This window comes from Hesperophylax consimilis, chromosome 2 (assembly GCF_061612785.1).
Source record: "Hesperophylax consimilis isolate HC1 chromosome 2, BYU_Hcon_1.0, whole genome shotgun sequence".
Classification (NCBI taxonomy): Eukaryota; Metazoa; Arthropoda; class Insecta; order Trichoptera; family Limnephilidae; genus Hesperophylax; species Hesperophylax consimilis.
In genome coordinates this window covers 35305058-35324593 of record NC_142837.1, presented here as the reverse complement: position 1 = coordinate 35324593, position 19536 = coordinate 35305058, and the positions used below count along the sequence as shown (strand labels likewise).

Here is a 19536-nt window from a genome sequence, read left to right as displayed (position 1 = left end):
ACTACCAACTCAACCGCTTGGAGTCAGTGAAACTATGGTATCCCCAATTGAGGTATGTTGTGAGGCTGAAGGTAGTGGGGAGGGAAAGGAGATGAGAAAGGGGAAGGTGGAGAAGTACCTGGCAATTCAGATCAAACACGTCCAAAGCTATTTTAAGCGAAGTTTCAATTCTGAATGGTGTTCTTACACCAGGGCAATACTGAGCGAATCTTCTTCCAGAGTGAACGTGCTGCAAATATACTATACATTATTTTATATTAGTAAATTGTAAAATAACACAAATTAATCAAATAAAATTTACTTGCGCACGCCGGGATTTGAACCCAAGATTTGAAAATTAATATTCGACAGATAATTCTTCGTGTATATTGGTTAGTTTTATCATCATTTTTAATTAAACCTAAGCTAAGAACTTATTTCAATTAAAAAAGAAAAACTAGCCTATAAACCTATCTTGTTGTTAGTGTTTTTTATTGCTTATTGAATGAGGCGCGCCTCAGCATATTCACCATTGTACAGTCTAGTTTTTTTTAGCATGAATAAGTTTTCACAATTCTGAAAATTCTTGAATCTAAGAAGCGTTTACCTACTGCGTACCCTGTACAAAGGTACATTAGCAAAGCTACGACACTGTACAATCCGTAGGGTTAAATTCTACTATGTGAATTGAATTTGAATGTAAATTCCTAAAATTTTATAAATAATTCCTGGCGTCCCTGACACACACGGCGCCTAGCGCTAGTAAAAACCTCAAGGGCGCTGTATTAGGTGCAGCCAGTCAAAGTTAAAGTTTAACCACTCAACAACTAACAGGTTACATATTCTGGTAGGAAAATACATGGGTATATTATCTTAACGATGTTGTCTCAATAAAAACACTCACAAGATGAAATCTCTCGTCAAGAAATTTGCAAATTTTAAAGAAAACGGAACAATTTTCAGATCGCAACGTCATTTCTATCATGGTGTATGAAGTTGAAATGGAAACATAAGAGCACCAAATTCGTCTCCCATAGCCCTGATATTGGTCACAAACCACTCAATAGGAGCAGTCCGCTCCGGGCGCCGAATTGCTAAGGCGCCAAGACGCTGATAATTCCTAACACCTAACAGTCCTAACACAGCGTCCTTGAGATTATTTTTCATAAAAACGGCGCTACACAAAAATACAAACCATCCGAATATTTATTTATTTATTTATTTATTTAATATCAACGGTATAAATATACCATAAACAATGATAACATGTCACAGTTAAAATCGTAGAAATATTTTCAAAAAGAATTACAAATATATGTGGCATTTGATTGTGAAATGACATTAGAGAGTAAGTAAGTAAACAAGAGATACAAGTACATAAGTTTCTATAGTGCAAATAAGGTAGAATTAGATTAAATTAATATTGATTGAAAAGATTTGATAGCATAGCCCTCTTGTACCTACCTTGCGTGCAGTTAAATAGATCTGCCACATCTGCGTATCTATTACTAACTTGATGCAACCTAGGTACAAGCGAGTTTTTAGAATACTCAGTCCTGATATTGTTGCATTTAAACAAAATTTTAGAACGAGTAGCTCTCGTGGGTATATGAAATTCAATGAGGTTGTAATATGATTGATGACAGTGATCACCTATTTGGGCGTCTACTGGCTTTGACCAGGGGCACCAAAATTTTACTTGCGCCTGGCGCCGCACAGTGGGCTGAAAATCGCCTTTCATAGACATAGAGACTTAAATTTTCAAGGGTATTTTTTTGGCTAGAAATGGATTCTGCTGATCATTACTATGCTATAAAATTTCGTACCAAGCAATTGCGTGTACAAATGAAGGAGTTATCATTTTTTTCAGAAAAAATTGTATGGCACTGACATTAAAAATGAGGCTATCTCTGGAATCATAAGGTTGGCCATTCTATCCTTACACACAAATATACTACTATTTATTTGTATTTTTTCGACATACTTCGTATTGTGGCGTAACTTGCGATTTTTTTTTTTAAATCCTCAAAGTTGAAAAAAACACTTTTTAATGTTGATGATTCATTTTAATGCTTAAATGCTTTTAGGCTTGCAGTGTAAATAAAATATTGTAAACTAGACAAAACATACTCATATGTAAAGCATTTAAGCATTAAAATGAATCATCAACATTAAAAAAATTTTTTTTCAACTAGAGGATTTAAAAAAAAAAATCGCAAGTTGCGCCACAATACGAAGTATGTCGAAAAAATACAAATAAATAGTAGTATATCTGTGTGTAAGGATAGAATGGCCAACCTTATGATTCCAGAGATAGCCTCATTTTTAATGTCAGTGCCATACATTTTTTTCTTTAAAAAATGATAACTCCTTCATTTGTACACGCAATTGCTTCATACGAAATTTTATAGCATAGTAATGATCAGCAGAATCCATTTCTAGCCAAAAAAATACCCTTGAAAATTCAAGTCTCTATTTCTATGAAAGGCGATTTTCAGCCCACTGTGCGCCGTTGGGATCATTTGATACTGTCTCCCACCAAAATTTAACATGGATAGCCTATACGTGGTTTGAAAACTATCTCGTTTGTTAGTAAGGTATTAGGTGCCCAGAACGGAGTGGTCCAATTGCGCCTGCACAGGCCCCGCTCCAGTTATAGCTTATATTGATTGAAAAGTGTGTATAGATTGTTTATATGTAATGTTTGTTTTGTTAATTACAGGGTGTCCACGGACAGGGACAGTGGCAGCGGGGAGGGTCGGCAGAAGCGCGGTTGGCTGACGGCGCGGGAGATGCAAGCCGTGGTGAGGCGCGAGGGCGGAGAGACCGGCAGCCCCGTGGAATGCTGCCCCTCGGTGCTGGAGATGGTCCAGCCAAAGGGCGGCAAGAACCAGGAGGACATGCACTTGGATCTCTACAGGGACGGGGATAACATGCAGCGGTAGGTTCACCGAATATTCAAGACATCCCCCCGATCCATCCTTACGTGGAGGGTTTTTAAATAAATACCGTGGTCAGGTGAACTTGCACAGATTGGACACTGCTTAATAATTCTTCAAAAATAACGTGCGATATTATTTTGTAATGATAAACTAATGTTTTTGAAATAAGGTTTTTATGCATAGCGCAAAGAATAACGCGTTATTATAAGCAATAATTACTCACACAAAAGTTCCATACAAATTGAAAAAATTCTCAGGAGAAAGAATAAATGATAAACAACAGAACCAACAAAGCCTTTCCTACAAAAATAAAGCCGGTCGAACGAAATCTGTTGCCAAATGTACGTTTGTAAGTTTGAACATTCTATTACATGCGTACTTTAATAATAAGAGGGAGAGGTCGCTATACAGTCTTGAATCGTTTGGTTAGGTATGCTGATCTAAGTTTTTGAGATGATTTGTATTCATCTTTTTAGTTTTATCGATTGTTTTAACATACATCTCGTGACATTTTAGGAAGTTCTGTTTTTGAAATCACCTACTTTTACCAATCTAACGTTTTTGTAAAAATTATTAAATGGGAACTCATTTCAAATTTACGTAGAAGCAATGACAATACGGCGAGAACCCGTACCGCTGCGGCGTGAGCTACGTAGATACATCGATGATACCGTGCAGACTTCGGTATACGGTTTTTTTCTGGCGATGTTTTGGGCGAGCATCACAAATTCTAAAGCAATTCATTTCAGAATGAAATTTTGATATTAAAAAATACCCTTTATTTAGTTAGACAGTAAACATTGTTAAAAAATGTACTGGAATTCCTTACTAAAGAATAAAATAATGCACTAACCACAGGACGTTCAGCGCATTGATGACGTCACCCACCATCTCGCTTCTTACCGCTCGGATTGCGATCGTTTTGGCGGGTTAAAAAATATTCAAATTTAGAGAATTAATTTAACCATAAAAACGAACTTTAAAAAAAATACTCGTTTTTAAGTTTGAATTTGGATGTTGATATTTTTTTAAATGGACTCAAATTCCCTATAGTTGAATTAAAAATACTATTACATATTTAATTATTTGGCGGGTTTGTAATAAGCTGATGTAAATTAGGGGTTAGAGCAGCTGTCCGGCAATCAAAAGGCTACTGGTTCAATTTCCGTCTGTGGCATTTATTCTATTTCGGGAATTTTTTTTCAATTTGTATTGGTATTTCAGTTGAATAATTGTTGTTTATAATAATTTGTTAAAAGTAAGATATTAAATTTTAAAGTGGATATAATTTTATATAGGTAATCAAAACTAAACAATGAAGAGCCAGCAGGTAGGAGTAGGAGAAATTTTTACAGTTCTTTTCCAGTAATAAGTATAAAAACAATATTAATGGGAAACACTCAAATTAGTATAATATTATAATTAATTTACACATGGCAACTTCGTGTGAAAAGTCAAAGATTGTCAGAAATGTTAAAATATAGTTCCAAATACCTTGGGTTTATGCAAAACATTAGAATTTGTTGCTGACGACAGGTTGGTTGCCTTGGTTCTTCGCCGGGGGGTATAACTCCGATACTTTTTTGGTTTTTGATGACGTCAGTTCCAGACTATCCAATGAAAAGCCATCCTGGTTTGATCTCTCACTCTCTCCCGTGTAACAGAGAGAGAGAGGCTACGCTCCATTTCCCCCGGAAACAATGTGACCAATGTGACGCCATTATTGCGTCATGGTTGCGTCCTTCTGACAGATTCAGATTGTTTGCGTGGTTTATTTATGTTGTTTGCTTTCGTGAATTCATGAGTTGTTGTTGTGTGAAAATGTCTAAAATTATGAAGCTGTGTTGTGTGAAGGGCTATACAGACAGACAGACCACTCGTCATAAATACCCGAAATACGGAAGTTACAAAAGTACAAAAGAAACAAAAATGCCAAATGGATCCCTTCGAAGATGCGCACTGCTGACTTTAAATCTACCCGGCATCGGTAGTTATGCAGATTTAAGACAGTATCGGACCCGTTATGACGAAAATACAGGTGTGAATATCCCTTTGTTTGTCTTCAGTGTTCCATGTAATGTGTAACTTAATTTCACCTAAGAATTGAATAACTTCATGACTAAATCCTCAAATTGAAATATTTAATAATTTAAAACAATATTAGCGACTCAAATGAATATTTAAACCAGAAAAAGCTTCAGTCGCAGACTTCGTAAACATTTAAAATGTGTTTTGTGCTTATAAATTTATTTGTTTCTTTCTGTTATCTTACTGAAATAAAATAAAAAATACTTTACAACATCTAACAAAGTTTTTCATTTTTCTGATTAACAGAGAAATGTTAACATTCAATGCTGTCGTAGAAAAACACAATCATTGTTTGAAAATGTTTTTCCTTAGTGGAATTCAAATTTCAAGTAATTTTGAGTTATTTTACGACGGCCTCGGGACGACAGATTTTCAACTTACAAAGCGCCGTCCTGAGAAAATGTGCCGTAAGGAAAGATACCTTATAGCTCATTTTCGCAGGACCGCACTTTGTGAGTTAGAGCCTTGTCGTCCTGAGAGAATCTGTTAACATTTCTAAAATTTATTTTTAAAATAATATTTTAGGCTGATTAATAGCACAATATTATCTATCCTAGGTGCCTACCTAGGGAAGATCATATTATTGTCTATGGCCGCGCTTTTTTTTTTGTTTCCTCTACTTTGCTGAGTGGTTTGTTTATGCCTCAATTCTGGATGTGACGTCATTAGTGGACAAAATTTCTCCCTACTAAAGGCCGAAGTTATCAATCTAGTGATTGGTTTATTTATGGTTCTTCGTTAGTACCGAAATAAATTGGGAAAATTGGAAATTTAGTTGGTAAACTTGTCGAGTTCCGCTGCATGCAAAGGTCCTTTAAAAAACAATACTTTATTTCAACTTAAATATCTAATGTATTTTAGTTATTTTAATAATTTATACATATGGAACTTTAAAGCATCTTTTACCATCGCCCTTGACACAAATAGTTTTTTTTTGTAGTAATTAAGTTGAAACCAAGTGATATCTATAATTTTTCTGCATACTAAGTGTGCAGAGGAATTCAAATGAAGCGAAAAAACACATTCAACTTTTTACCTCCAATTCATCTCCAATGCTCTAATTAAAACTACCGAATCCGCTCTATGCGCACCGCTTATCACTTTCTAATGGTCGATCACTTTTCAACAAGATATTTCTCTAATGTATAGCTCTACATACACATTAGTCACATTACACCTTTTGATATTATCTCTGTTCTGAACATTGACTTCAATATGACTTGTTGGGTTGTGAGCCCTGGAGAAAACGAATAAAAGGTTTACATTTATTGACAAATAATAATAATACAATATTAGTAAGATATGGTAGGTTGATTTTACCGTTGCCAAACCCAGCCTAGCAGATATTTATTGTATTGGCCCAACTACATTGTTCTCCCCAGCAAATTTATATGCTAATGATATGCACCGTAATGAAATTAAATTATATAGTTCTATTGAAACATTCGCCATACTAAATTCATAGAGTAAGAACAATGACATTCATAATTAGTAAAAACTCTAAGATATCTTATTATGTACAATGTTATTATTGTTATTCTTGTCAATTTATTGCAAAACGTTTTACTTTTGTAGTAGGCTGTGTTATAAATTAGCTATTGACAACTGCAAAGAGAATTCACTAGCTATTCAATTGTTCAGGAATTGGTGTTCTAAATAGTTACCGATAATATACAGGGTGTCCGGAAACTCGTAGTACAAGCGGGAAACTGGTGAATCTACATCACATTTGGAGTCGATTATGTAGTATATTTTTTTTTGATTTGAGCTTTCGTTATCGAGTAAATCGAGTTTGAAGTTGATTTTTTTTTTTTTTTTTTTTCTTTTTTTAATCAAATTCTTATAAATTATTACTGAAGATCAAAGTACCCAACTAAATAAAACTATTTGAAAGTAAAACAAATGGAGAAACTCGGATTTGAAGCATTATTTTGAAATCACCCTTCATTTAACCCGGTGTAATCATAAAATATTTCTGCTCTGCAGGGTTAAAACATCTGTTGTTCAACCCTAAACACCAGAAAAAACTTTAACCCTAAAATAGCCGAAAAATATATTTTTTTGGTTTTTTTTTTTTTTTTGTGAAAATGCTCAAATCAAAAAACTTTATGTTTTTTTGGGTTCCCCATGTGGTGTAGATTCTCCAGTTTCCCGCTTGTACTACGAGTTTCCGGACACCGTGTATAAATATTTGGATTTATAACTATTAAGCATTAATTAATGGTCTCAGTAAGATCTGATCTGGAAGGCATAGATCAAGTTCAACCCACACTTACTCTATTTTGTGACAGTTTGTATTTTTATAAGTAGGCAGAAAGCCTTGACTATTTGGGTTCATAGGAAAAATGGTAGTATGAACTTGTATGTTAATGATTGTATAGAAATGGTCATTGGGTTTACGTAGCTGTAACTGATTCGTATATGTAAAAACTTTCACATAAGATAGTGAAAAGACATACTGCTGATAGCTTTGTCGTAACCTCTGTAACGTACGTATATCACGTATTAATAAAACTTACGTATCACCAGTTATTTGCTCTACTTAACTTGCAGCAATATGGGGAATGAAATGAATACAGCTTATTAATTGTGATAAACAACAAAGGGTATATTTGAGATTTAACTTGAATACAAGAGCAATACTTCTATTTAAATCATCAGGGGTGGTTGACTACTAGACAGCCAACGTAAATTGAATTCGGCCTCGATGTTTAACTCGTATGATTAAATTAACTATGCATCTAAAATAAAACATCACCACTGAGCGCCAGTCTAGACAGCTTATCTAAACAAATTTATATTCATGTTGATATCTAAGAGATGTGTCTAATTCATGTGGATTAATCAAATTTGTCTCACGTGTGCGTATTAATCTCCGACAATCAAGCAGCCCGTTCACGATGACCTTTCCCCACCAGCCACGAAAACCAACTGCCGGCTTCTGTGGAATTCCACGCTCGGCTCTTGAAATCAACGAGTGGCGGCTTGAAATTCTATGGCAACGCGTGTCTAGAAATCTTGTTAAGTGAGCGGACAGTTCCTACCGCTACATTACCCCCTTGGCCAACAGAATTTCTGCAAGAAATTCCACTACGCCACCTGGCGTCTGAAGTCGCATGACAGAAGAGTGTTGCAGCTTCCAAAAGTATCTTGAAGCCATCCTAGAAGACCAACATGAAGACGTCCAAGGAGCCATTCCCACAGAAGAAATAATTTCAGTACCCTCCATGTTACTTGAAGACGGTTTGAATGTCAGACAGGTGAGGTATACTGAAGTAAAAGTGGTGCCATCCGTAAAAGCGGTTCCAATTGAAGAGAGACTTCTGCATACTCAATGCCACTTAGCTTCAAAATTACCAACATACTGTAGACGTCCCGAGAAAACTGAAGAGCCTTTCTTGAAGAAGTTCCAATTGAAGAAATGTTTCTGCATACTCAATGTGATTTAGCTTCAAAATTACCAGAAGACTGTTGACGTCCCGAGAAAACTGAAGAGCCTTTCTTGAAGAAGTTCCAATTGAAGAAATGTTTCTGCATACTCAATGTGATTTAGCTTCAAAATTACCAGAAGACTGTTGACGTCCCGAGAAAACTGAAGAGCCTTTCTTGAAGAAGTTCCAATTGAAGAAATGTTTCTGCATACTCAATGTGATTTAGCTTCAAAATTACCAGAAGACTGTTGACGTCCCGAGAAAACTGAAGAGCCTTTCTTGAAGAAGTTTCAATTGAAGAAAAGTTTCTATATTGTAGGTTAGAGATGGTTGTAACCGATGACTGATGTTGAGATCCAGAAAGAATTCCTAATAACACGTGAGACCTACTGATGGATATACTAAAACTTACAAGAAAAATCACCATGTTTTGAAAGATCTATGTTTTGAAAAAAGAAATAAGAAATACGATATTAACCATGATAAACAAAATTTGAAAGCATAAGAGAAAAACTCTATTTTAAATTATCAATTGATCTCCACCTTATGTAGTTACTGCTGAAAATATATAAATATTGAATTGAAATATTAAATAATAGTATACTGCCACCTATAGAACCCTAGAAAAGCAATATCCAAGAACCAAACCTCGCAAGATTTATCATTGAAAATTATTATTATTATTATTATTTTCTTTCTTTTTTTTTTTTAAAGAAAAACAACAAAAAATTAACTGTAAACATCTGAGATTCACCCCATGATAATGATCATTAGAACTAATTAAAACTTCTGTTGAATAAGTTTGTTAAAATTCTAAATAAAATAGTATTCCTCATAATTAAAATAATATTAAATTCTATATAACACAAATGTGATAGCTTTTAAACATGCAACAGAATTTCCTAAAACTCTGGAAAATAGATATTATGAGCTTCTGTAGCTATCATTTTCAATGTACATATTTATCTGGTGAGGAAAGTTAAACCTCCTCTGGAGAGCAAAAATAACTCAAAAAGAAAACTTAATATTCTAAGACAAACACTACACACATTTTAAGACTAAATAATACACACAAGATTAGGATCATCATACTTGTGAGAAGTATACATTCCAGGGATCAGAATGAACACTTCTAACAACCACTTTGTTATGCAAAAGACATTACCGTTCCTTTCCTTTTGTAATTATAAAAAAAAACAACAATGTCAAATACAAATCCAACATGTCTGATATTTCTCAACTATACCTAATCAAAGTATGGTCGTGATGGCCAGTCACTCCCACACTCTGACAACACTAAAGAAAGATAAAAAAAATATAATAATGACAACACAATTACAATACCCAACAAATACAAAACACAATCACCACAAACATTCAACGTAAGGACACAAAGCGCAATCGTGTTCTCACGATGAATGTAAGTTTGCAAACATAATGTCGGTTTATGTATGCCACACAAAATAGCAGTACTACAGACCGAAATAAAATCTCACCAAGAGAACAAAGTTTTGCTAGAAAAAAAAAAGATTATGACACAGAATCATCCAATTGTTCTACTTTTAGCATATCTTTCACATGAAAGGTACCCAGTGCCTTCCCATTCATGTCAGCTAATTGATACGCAACCGGGGAAATTTTCCCTACCACCTTGCTTTTGATGAATTTTGGTGCAAGTTTAGCAGAAAAATGTTTGCTCGCATCTGAAAGAATGAACGATCTTCGCCAGATGATATCTCCCACTTTGTACTGAATATCCCTGCGACGCAGGTTATACTGACGCTTATTGCGTTCATAAGACTGTCTTAACGATGTGCGCACCTGTGAAAAGATATCATTTAATTCCTGCAGATCAGCAGCCCAGGTGTCACGTTCTGAAAATTTAATATCCTCAGCATTGAAATCAGCATCTGCATATTCCTTACCTGAGATGACAATCTCCCTACCATAATTAAGAAAAAACGGCGTGTACCCTGTGACCTCATGCACTGCAGTATTTATTGCTAATTCAATTTCCGCTAAATGGTTCGCCCATGTTCTGTGGTCAGAACCAACATAAGAAGCAAGGGCTGAAACTAGAACCTTATTGACGCGTTCCACCGGATTATTCTGCGGGTGGTACCTACAGTTGTAAAACAAATGCCTAATGTTGAATTTTTTAACTAAAGCCTTCATGTCCCGTGAAATGTACTGTGGCCCATTATCCAAGACGATGGTGTCCGGTACCCCAAACTTATAAAAAATTTCATCTTCAAGAATGCTAGTAATGTTATTCCCAGTAGCTTTTCTCAGAGGGAAAAGTTTGGTATATTTAGAGAAGAAATCGGAAATAACCAATAAATAAGTGTACCCTTTCTTGTATGAACTCGGATAAGGACCTAGTAAATCCGTCGCAATCATCTGCCATGGGCGTTGGACTAATTTGGGATTTCCCATAAGCCCTGGTGGAAGCAAATTAGTGCTTTTATAACCTAGGCAAATTTGACATTTGTTAATAAATTGTTTCACATCTGCTGCCATCTTGGGCCAATAATATTTATGCCTTATTCTATTTAACGTTTTCATTATACCAAAATGAGCACAGACCGGAGGAACGTGGTGTTCTACAATAACATTCTTTCTAGCTTCTTTAGGAAGAACCTCCTTCCAATCATACGACCTATGAAGGGCTTCCATACTTTGAATGTGTTTGTAAATCTTATTATTCACCACTTTCCACGCCGAAAATTTGTCAGGACTGGCAATAATTTTTTCTCTTAATTTAATGTACCATTTATCAGATGTGTCAAAGGTTTGAGCAATGATGTTAACTTGTAAGGGGTTTCATATTCGATGCGTATTCTGTAAATATGCATCGTATTGCCATCTATGGGCATATTTCTGTAACTTTTTCACCAATTTTAAATATTTTACATCATTATCGACAGAGATATCGGCTGTTATTTATTTCGCATACTATTTTACATACTGCATAATTTAATCAAAAAATATAATTGTTTATTTATGTAAAATAAACTCACTTCCCAGAGCAGTGCTAGCATTACGTAACTTTTTCCCGGAAAGGTTAGCTGGAAAGTAACAAACAAATTCATAGAAAAACAAAATGCATAACATTCGAGTAGTCCAAAACAGGACATCACTACGCTCAGTCAAATATTAAGCATTGTTGTTTATCTCTTTGCAGGTTCTATGAGCTGTCCTGTCGCACTGACGTGTTAAACAAACCATGCCGATTTATAGACCGCAAGCTGTACAACCAATCCCTCTGCGTTCAGAAGTTCTCGTACACATATGCGTTGGTGCGTGATGAGGGCAATCACCCGCAGAGACACGGTAGGCACTTTCCCTCGCTGCCCGATGGAGGCTGGATGCTGGACTACATCCGGGTGAGGAGCGGCTGTGCGTGCGAAGTGAAGGCGAAGCGGAAACCACACAAAGCGCATGCGCACGAGCGGAAAAAACACCAGGTGGATGCCAACGAATCTCCGCCCGACACTTAGTCGGCCTAGTTTACAACGTCACTTTTGGATCCATTGTGAGTACCTACCATAAAAAGAATATTAGTAAAACAAAACTAGTTTCAACGTCCAAATCCTAACATGAAAGAGATACGTTTCTTATATGGACTCTTTTTATTTCCGCTTTAAAATTTACTCAAGCTCTTAATGGTAGTGCTGATATTTTCTTAAGATTATTTATATCTGTTTATGAATAGATAAATGTTTTTATTTTAAACCACAGTCAGGCATTGTATTTAACATTTCTAGTGGGTCAAAAAATGGTATCTACTAAAAACATATAAATAATTGTAGGTCTTAAAGTCAAACAACATTATTTACAAAAAAACACACTAACAATTCAAGGACTTAAAGTCAAACAACGTTATCTACAAAAAACGTACCAATTATTATTTATCTAGAAAAAACATATAATATTATGTTTGACTTTAAGCCCTAGATTTATCTGTATGTCTTTTGTAGATAACGGTCTTTGACTTTCAACCCTCGATATATAGCAAAACAAAATATTTGTTTAAATTATTCTACTCATGAAAAGCCTAAATGAGGCGGTCAGCGCAGAAGTGGTGTAACCCATATAAATGTTGAGCTGAGATAAACGTGTTGAAAGTTTAAAAATGTGAAGGTGGTTCAAGTAAAAGACAAAATTGCTTTTCAGTGAAATATTTTTCCTGGTTCGACCTAGCCACTTCTATTTGATAAAACATATTGTAGCCTTAAAATTCCCAAATCGGAAATTTCTACTTTCATTTGGGCATTTTTGTGGTTTACATCACTTCTGCGCTGACCACCTCAAATATGACTGCATTTTACAAACATGCTTTTTTGCCCATTTTTTTTTAAATGCATTGAAACCATAGACATATGAATATTAGTAGACCTGCCCTAAGTGATTAAAAGCGTATTATTCCCCACTCCCCATACCGGTTCCATTGGAACCGGCTGGGCTCGCGTATGGCTTCCCGTGAATCTTGAGAATGTGACGTCATCATTCTTGTTCGAACTAGCGTCGAGCTATGGTCGAGGCATTTTATGAAATAATACGGCAAAATAGTGGCTCGTGATATGAAAACTTGTAAAAATAGACGTGAAAAAGAGAATAAACCCAATTGTCGTATTACATTCCATATGTCAGCATCATTTTAAGCTTATTCACGTCGTATAATATGAATCAGTTGTAGAAACATATACTATCACATCGAGCCAACATTGGTCGAATGTAGCGATTCTCAAGTGTGCGCATCGTTGTTACTGGGAAGTAAATTATGAACACTTATAAAAGTGTCTTAACTAAATACGTAAACAAAATATTCGACTCTGAAAATAGAAGAAAGTTTTTTTTGCCGAATTTGGACTTCGCAAATTTGTTCATAACGTGGCGAGTAATTTGCGCTCCCATGTAAAAATGTCTATTCATTCAAAAGCAGATTTTACTTTTAAGAACTAAATGGTGATATTATAATGCGAGATGCCTATATACTGTCAGATTGATTTATTGACGAATCACAGTCAGCTTTACCCCCTTCATTCTTCAACAGTTGATTTTACCCCTCAACTTTAATTTCTAGTCTATATATTCATATGTCTGTGATTGAAACAAAGGTTTGTTACAACCATGCATAAAATAATGGTGTTGAGAATTTTCCTATTTATGTTGTTTTCATTCGAGCTTGTAAAATGTAAATTTCAATACTTCTAATACAGAGAAGTCTTGTAAAATAATTATTAATCGAAATGAGGAATTTCCTTTTGTTTTGACTTCAAATTTGTTAAATACCACTTAAGGCTCTGGTATTTAAGCAAGTTTTTACAGTAATTTCTTGCGAGCAAGGTATTCTGCCATGATAAATAAAAATACAGTGTATTCTTTGAGACTCTGTGTTTTTAGTTACCGCGGCAGTATTGCTGTCTAGATTTCCGCATTGTCGGATAAAATTACGCAAGATTGTTGTGTATTGCTTTTTCCTGTCGATCAGTTCGCTCAATCAATGATATTACGACAATATTACCAGACCAAATCAATTTCCTTCTCGCTCCGTTACATATATTATGCATCTCTATTTTCTACCTACCCGCTACCAAAACTATCATAATTTCAAACACAATTAATAATCTTAATTAATTTTGTGATTTTGCTTCCAATTTTTTATTAACTATCTACTTTTAGGGGTTGCAATAACCCTCCGAGTAGTTTAAAACAACGAAAATGATTGTTTTATCTGTTTTTTTTTTCGTTCAGTTCCTACCCCCAAATCTATACAATCAATAGTCAATATGCCTCGCTAATGTATAATGTTCTTTTGTTTCAGGGCGAGATAGAAACAAGATGGTGTCCGTGGTTCCAAATGATTCCTAGTCAATATCGTTTACCATCGGTTGCTTTTTTTACAAATTTCTCTTGTACAAATACAATATCACTTTTAAATTATTTCAGTGTATAGATATAAGAAAACTTCATGTTTTTCAAAACTCAAAAAATAGGCGAAGACTTTTTTTTATAAATAGAACAAGTTAAGTCATATTATGTGATGGTAATATCAATAAAATTACATGCATTATATTTTCAGTTCATACAATATGGAGAAATTCATTTTGAATCCAACAAGCAACCAACATAACAGATGTTTTTATATTAACAAATTTATTAATGATGCGTCGATTCAAACACTCAATGACACTATTTTCTCTTGACAATCACATGTTTACGATCATCGAATCAATTAAAATGTATACAAAGAGTGAGAAAAGGAAGAAAAAAAATGGTATTAACATGTCAAGTTTCAATTAATACTGGTAATACTGTATATAGTACCTACTCATTGAAAAGTTTTCAAAATACAGATGAGTAAGTGATCAAATGAATTATTGTAATGAGCAAACCTAAATATCTGAAATAAATACATGGCTGATATTTATTTCAGATGACATAATATGAAAATTAGCTTTCGACAGTAATTTTATTGTTGATTTCAGAATGGTTAAAGTTTTTTTAATCTTTAATGCCTTCACAGTTCTTGAATTCTCAAATACATCTCTTACTATCACAGTATGAACTCGAGGAAGTTTAGAAAAATATGTTTTTTATATCTTGATACTAATTCTCAATATTATTATGACAATATAGAGAATATTTTTATTTATGTAATTTTGCTAGTACATGCAGTATTTCAGTATACTACCGGTTAGTTTTAATAATGTATTCCAAATAATATAACTAAATTTAAGTATTGCAGTAAGGCTATAAAAGGCTGGTATGTAAAAGTTTTATAATTTGTCATAAAAATGTGTTCCAAATCAAACAGATGTTTCCGTGGTGAAAAAATAATATTTTTTTATGTTTATTTATGCCAACATTATGGTTCAATGCTTCAGTTTAGGTTTATTAAATTAAAAGAATTTACCTATTATTTTGTATTGTTCGCATCAGACTTGTCAAAGCGATTTAATGACAGTATCTGCCTCATTGGAATTTATGTAAAGCTAAGCATTGTTTGAATATGAATGTATTTTTTTATTATTAAATATACAAACACATTAAAATAATTTACAAATGTAGACATTTTGAGGCTGATTGCGAAAAAATGATATTTTTGTAACGAAACTGCCCAACTCGATTAAGAAATTATTTCTTGTACTTGAATTGGGTAGTGGCGTCATTATGGTTTATAAGGTGTAAAATTTCAATAATTGAACAGTTAACGAATACATAAGAGTTAACGAATAGTTATAAACCTAAATGATAAATTTAAATAACATAGTATAATTAAGAAAGATAATTACAAAATTATAAAAATATAGCTTAAATAATGTAATAGTTTTTAAACTTAGAAAACATAAGATATAGAAATAAAAATAAATGTACTTATTAGGTATGTAATAGAAGGTGGGTAAACAGCTGGTTGTAAATTGTTCGAGACAGCTGACAATATTGTATGAAATGAGTACTAAATAAAATGCAACAACAATAAACGCATACTAATAAAATCAATCAATGACACTCCCGGGGACACAATAGAAATATTTCGAAGCTCATAATATAATTTTAGAGGATATGTTAATTAATTCATTCATTCATTTCCTTTAGGTTCATAACATAATTCAATCAATCAAATTGCAAATGGGCTCACGTAATCAATTATGTGAAAAAATTATCCAATGAATTTAAAACTTGTGATTACTGTTGGGTTTATCTAAAAGTAGTTTGATTTGTTATTTGAAAGCTTAATAATTTTTTTCAGTTTTAATTTTATCCGGAAAGGCATTAAAAAATTTTATAACTTGATAAGTATAATGGTGTTGATAAGCACTAGTTTTACATTTAGGGATTTCTAAGTTACCACGTGATCTTAATCAGTTACTTATTTTTGTAGAAATTGTTGAATTGAAATGGTCTTTGTGAATTTGTAACTGTTCATTCTTTTTGAAAAATTTGTTTAAACTAAGAAGCCTAAAAGAGTTAAACAGCTATGTGGTTGGAAATATCGATGGTTTTCGCAGGATGACTTTCAAAATTAACCTCTGAACCTAACCTCTTAAGTTCCTCCCCAACCTATTACACCATATTGTAAGGTAGATTGGGCAAGAGAAAAAAAAAATATTTTAACCATACAGGATGATAGGATGCTTCTTAATCTAATGAAAATGTAAATTAGTTTTCTTACTCTAGTTACCGTATTTTTTATTTGCTCGTTCCATTTTAATTGTTTGCCAACACCCTACTTGAAACTATTTTTGCCCGTTATGGGTAAAAATTTGTCATGGTTATATTATTTTTTATTTTCACACTCACACAAGAGTGGATTTTAATTGTAACACTATTTTCGACGTTTTTTTCTCTCAATGAGAGTGGGATAAAATAAGTTTTCTCAGTATTTAGCGACAGGCAATTTTGGTCAAACCATTTTTGAGTATGTTTATGTTGGAATTTGCTATCCTCGTTGTTTCCTCTCATGTTTTTCCTTTTGTTATCAGTACAGTGTCGTCCGTATACGATTTGATGTCTCCAATTATTGGGAGTGTGAACATTTTATTTACATAGATAGTAAAAAGGATTGGACCGATGACAGTTCCTTGCGGTATGCCAAAAGATGCGGTTTCGGGTTCGCTTTATTGAAGTCTCTCTTTTGAATAACTTTGGAACCATGATAGGTCTATTTCATCTATTCCAATTTGCTTTAGGTTTTCTATGAGTTTGGAATGTGATATGCTATCGAATGTCTTGCGGAGGTCAATGAAGATACCAATACACTTATACACTTTTCTCCATTATCTACCTTTTGCATTATTGTCGGTGTTAGTTTAGCAATTGCATCTTGTGTGCTGAGATTATCCCTAAAGCCAAATTGATGTGGACTCATTATCTTTTTGTCTTTTATGTACTAGTGTTGAGTTGTTTCTTAACAATTTTTTGATAAATTTTAGCTATGTTTGGTTAGAAATGTTTTCTTCATCACAAGATTTTAAAAACTGAGGTAACAATAGTTTTCTTGTAATCATTTGAGAATACACCTTTTTTAAACTGGTGTTAATTATATGAGCAATTGGTTTGCTGATTTCCTAATGTACTGCTTTCAATGTTGTAACCGTCATATTGTCGTATCCAGGGCTTGCTGATCCTCTTAGACTTATTATAGTATTTTCAACATCTTTTTCAGTTACTGAAACAAAGTTGTGGAAATCTTCCTCAGAAAATGTGTTTGGTTCTGGTTGGTTAGTTTGTTTATTATCAAGGATAATATTGAGAGACATTTTAAAATAATCATTAAAAACATTACCACATAGTTTTGGGTTTTTTTCGGTGTCAATGGTAATTCCCTGATATGAGATTTCTTTTGGTACCTTTCGATTTGTGCTTTTGTTCGTTATTATGCTGATGATCGTCCAGAATTTTTTGCTGTCTTAACCAGCGTCTTTTATTTTGTCAAGAAAGTACTTCTTTTGTCTGTCTAATTAAGAGCTTAAGTTTATTTCGTTATTTCTTATAACAATTAATGATAAATTGGGAATTTTTCGGAATCGTTATAATATTTTTCTTTATTTCTGATTGATATTACTAATCCTTTTGTTATCCATGGCTTAACTAATCTATGTTTAGATTTTGGTTTACAAACTATTACTATTTTGGATACCTTTATGTGATTTTGAAAAATCTATTTTGAAATTTTCCGCACATGTATCTGGATTTTCCGATTTCAAATATTGAAGACCAGTTTTCCATTTTAAGATTTGCTACTAATATTTCCAAATTAAATTTTTTTTTTTCAAATATTGTTTTACCAATTTACCAATTTTATTGTTGTTGATGTTTCTTTTATCAATATTGTGAACGAATATACAGAGGTAGTGACCAGTATTACTGGTTTTCCATAATATTGACATCGTTTTTTCAATGTTATTTGAGTTGCACCACATGTGATCAATGCAGGTAGGTGTTTGTCCAATCACATTTCATGTAGCATTATTTATATATGATTTGTAATTTAGTGATGTCATTACATTTATATAGTCTTTTTTCTCTTTGCTATTTATACTGTCATTAATATTTATATTGATATCGCCAATGACGATATTGCAAGTATCCTTTAGAGTTAGTAATAATTGTTCCATTTCTATTATAAAATGATGTTGATCATTTCCATGTTCGCGATAGACAGCAATAACATGGTGAATAATTTGGTTAATTTTTCCACGCAGTTTTAAATGGTTTCTCTAATTTCAGAGTAATTTCGGTGACTGTAACGTTATTGTGTTTATTCAGTATGAACACCGCAACACCACTGCATTTGTTGATATGAGTTGTAGACGAGTGATATGTGCAGTAAGGTATATCGTACCGGGCATCAGCATTATTTATATTTAAATGCGCCTCTGTTAACACAATGATATCACATGGCATTAGGGGATTGCAATCTTCTATGTGCGCTCGGACAAAACCTATATTGACCCTTTGTTTATCAAGTAATATCTTTCGGATTGGGTCTGTTGTTTCTATAATTACATTGCACAGTTGATCAATTTTCTTGTTTCAATATTTTTGTTACTTTTATCATTTAGTTCATTGTTTTGCAGAAAAAAGTCGTTTTACTCCCCTCCTACACTGATTATGCACATTCTCTTCTTTTTTTAAAATTTTGTTGCAGATATTCCATTTTTATTTATTTTTATTTTTCTGCATCTTCTTTTTTCAAGCAAGTCATAATTTTTTTTTTGCTTTTTCGATCCCATTTATACCAATTCTTAGGTTAGGTGTTTTGATTGTTTTATAAATTCTTTATGTCCTCAGATGTTTCTTTGCTTTCCACAGTAATCATGACGGCATATTTGGGTTCTTCGATTTGTACCGTTCATTCTTTTAGTACCATTGCTTACAATTTTGTATAATTTTTTTTTCGAGCTTAGTGATAACTTTTTTTGGAGATCAATTATTTGTTCCTGGAAATTGTTCCCAGGTTTCTTCTAACAAGTTTATGGTTAATTCAAGGTTATTTCGCACTTTGGAATCCTTTTCGGTAGTTATATTTTTTAAGTAGCTTTTTATATTTTCAATTAACTTTAGCACGTCCATTATCTGTTAAACTT

At 33.4% G+C, this 19536-nt stretch overlaps 1 protein-coding gene across 2 annotated transcripts in view; it reads left to right on the top strand.

The window, feature by feature from the left end:
- Nucleotides 1-18184, top strand: part of LOC149425956 (uncharacterized) — a 297887-nt gene extending 279703 nt beyond the window's left edge. For both annotated transcript variants that reach the window (XM_089645349.1, XM_089645341.1), the window contains exons 4-6: nucleotides 2702-2920; nucleotides 11625-11975; nucleotides 14268-18184. In XM_089645349.1, coding sequence (XP_089501475.1) covers nucleotides 2702-2920; nucleotides 11625-11940 — 535 coding nt within the window. In that variant the 3' untranslated portion in view covers nucleotides 11941-11975; nucleotides 14268-18184. The remainder of the gene's footprint in view (nucleotides 1-2701; nucleotides 2921-11624; nucleotides 11976-14267) is intronic.
- Nucleotides 18185-19536: the final 1352 nt, after the last annotated feature.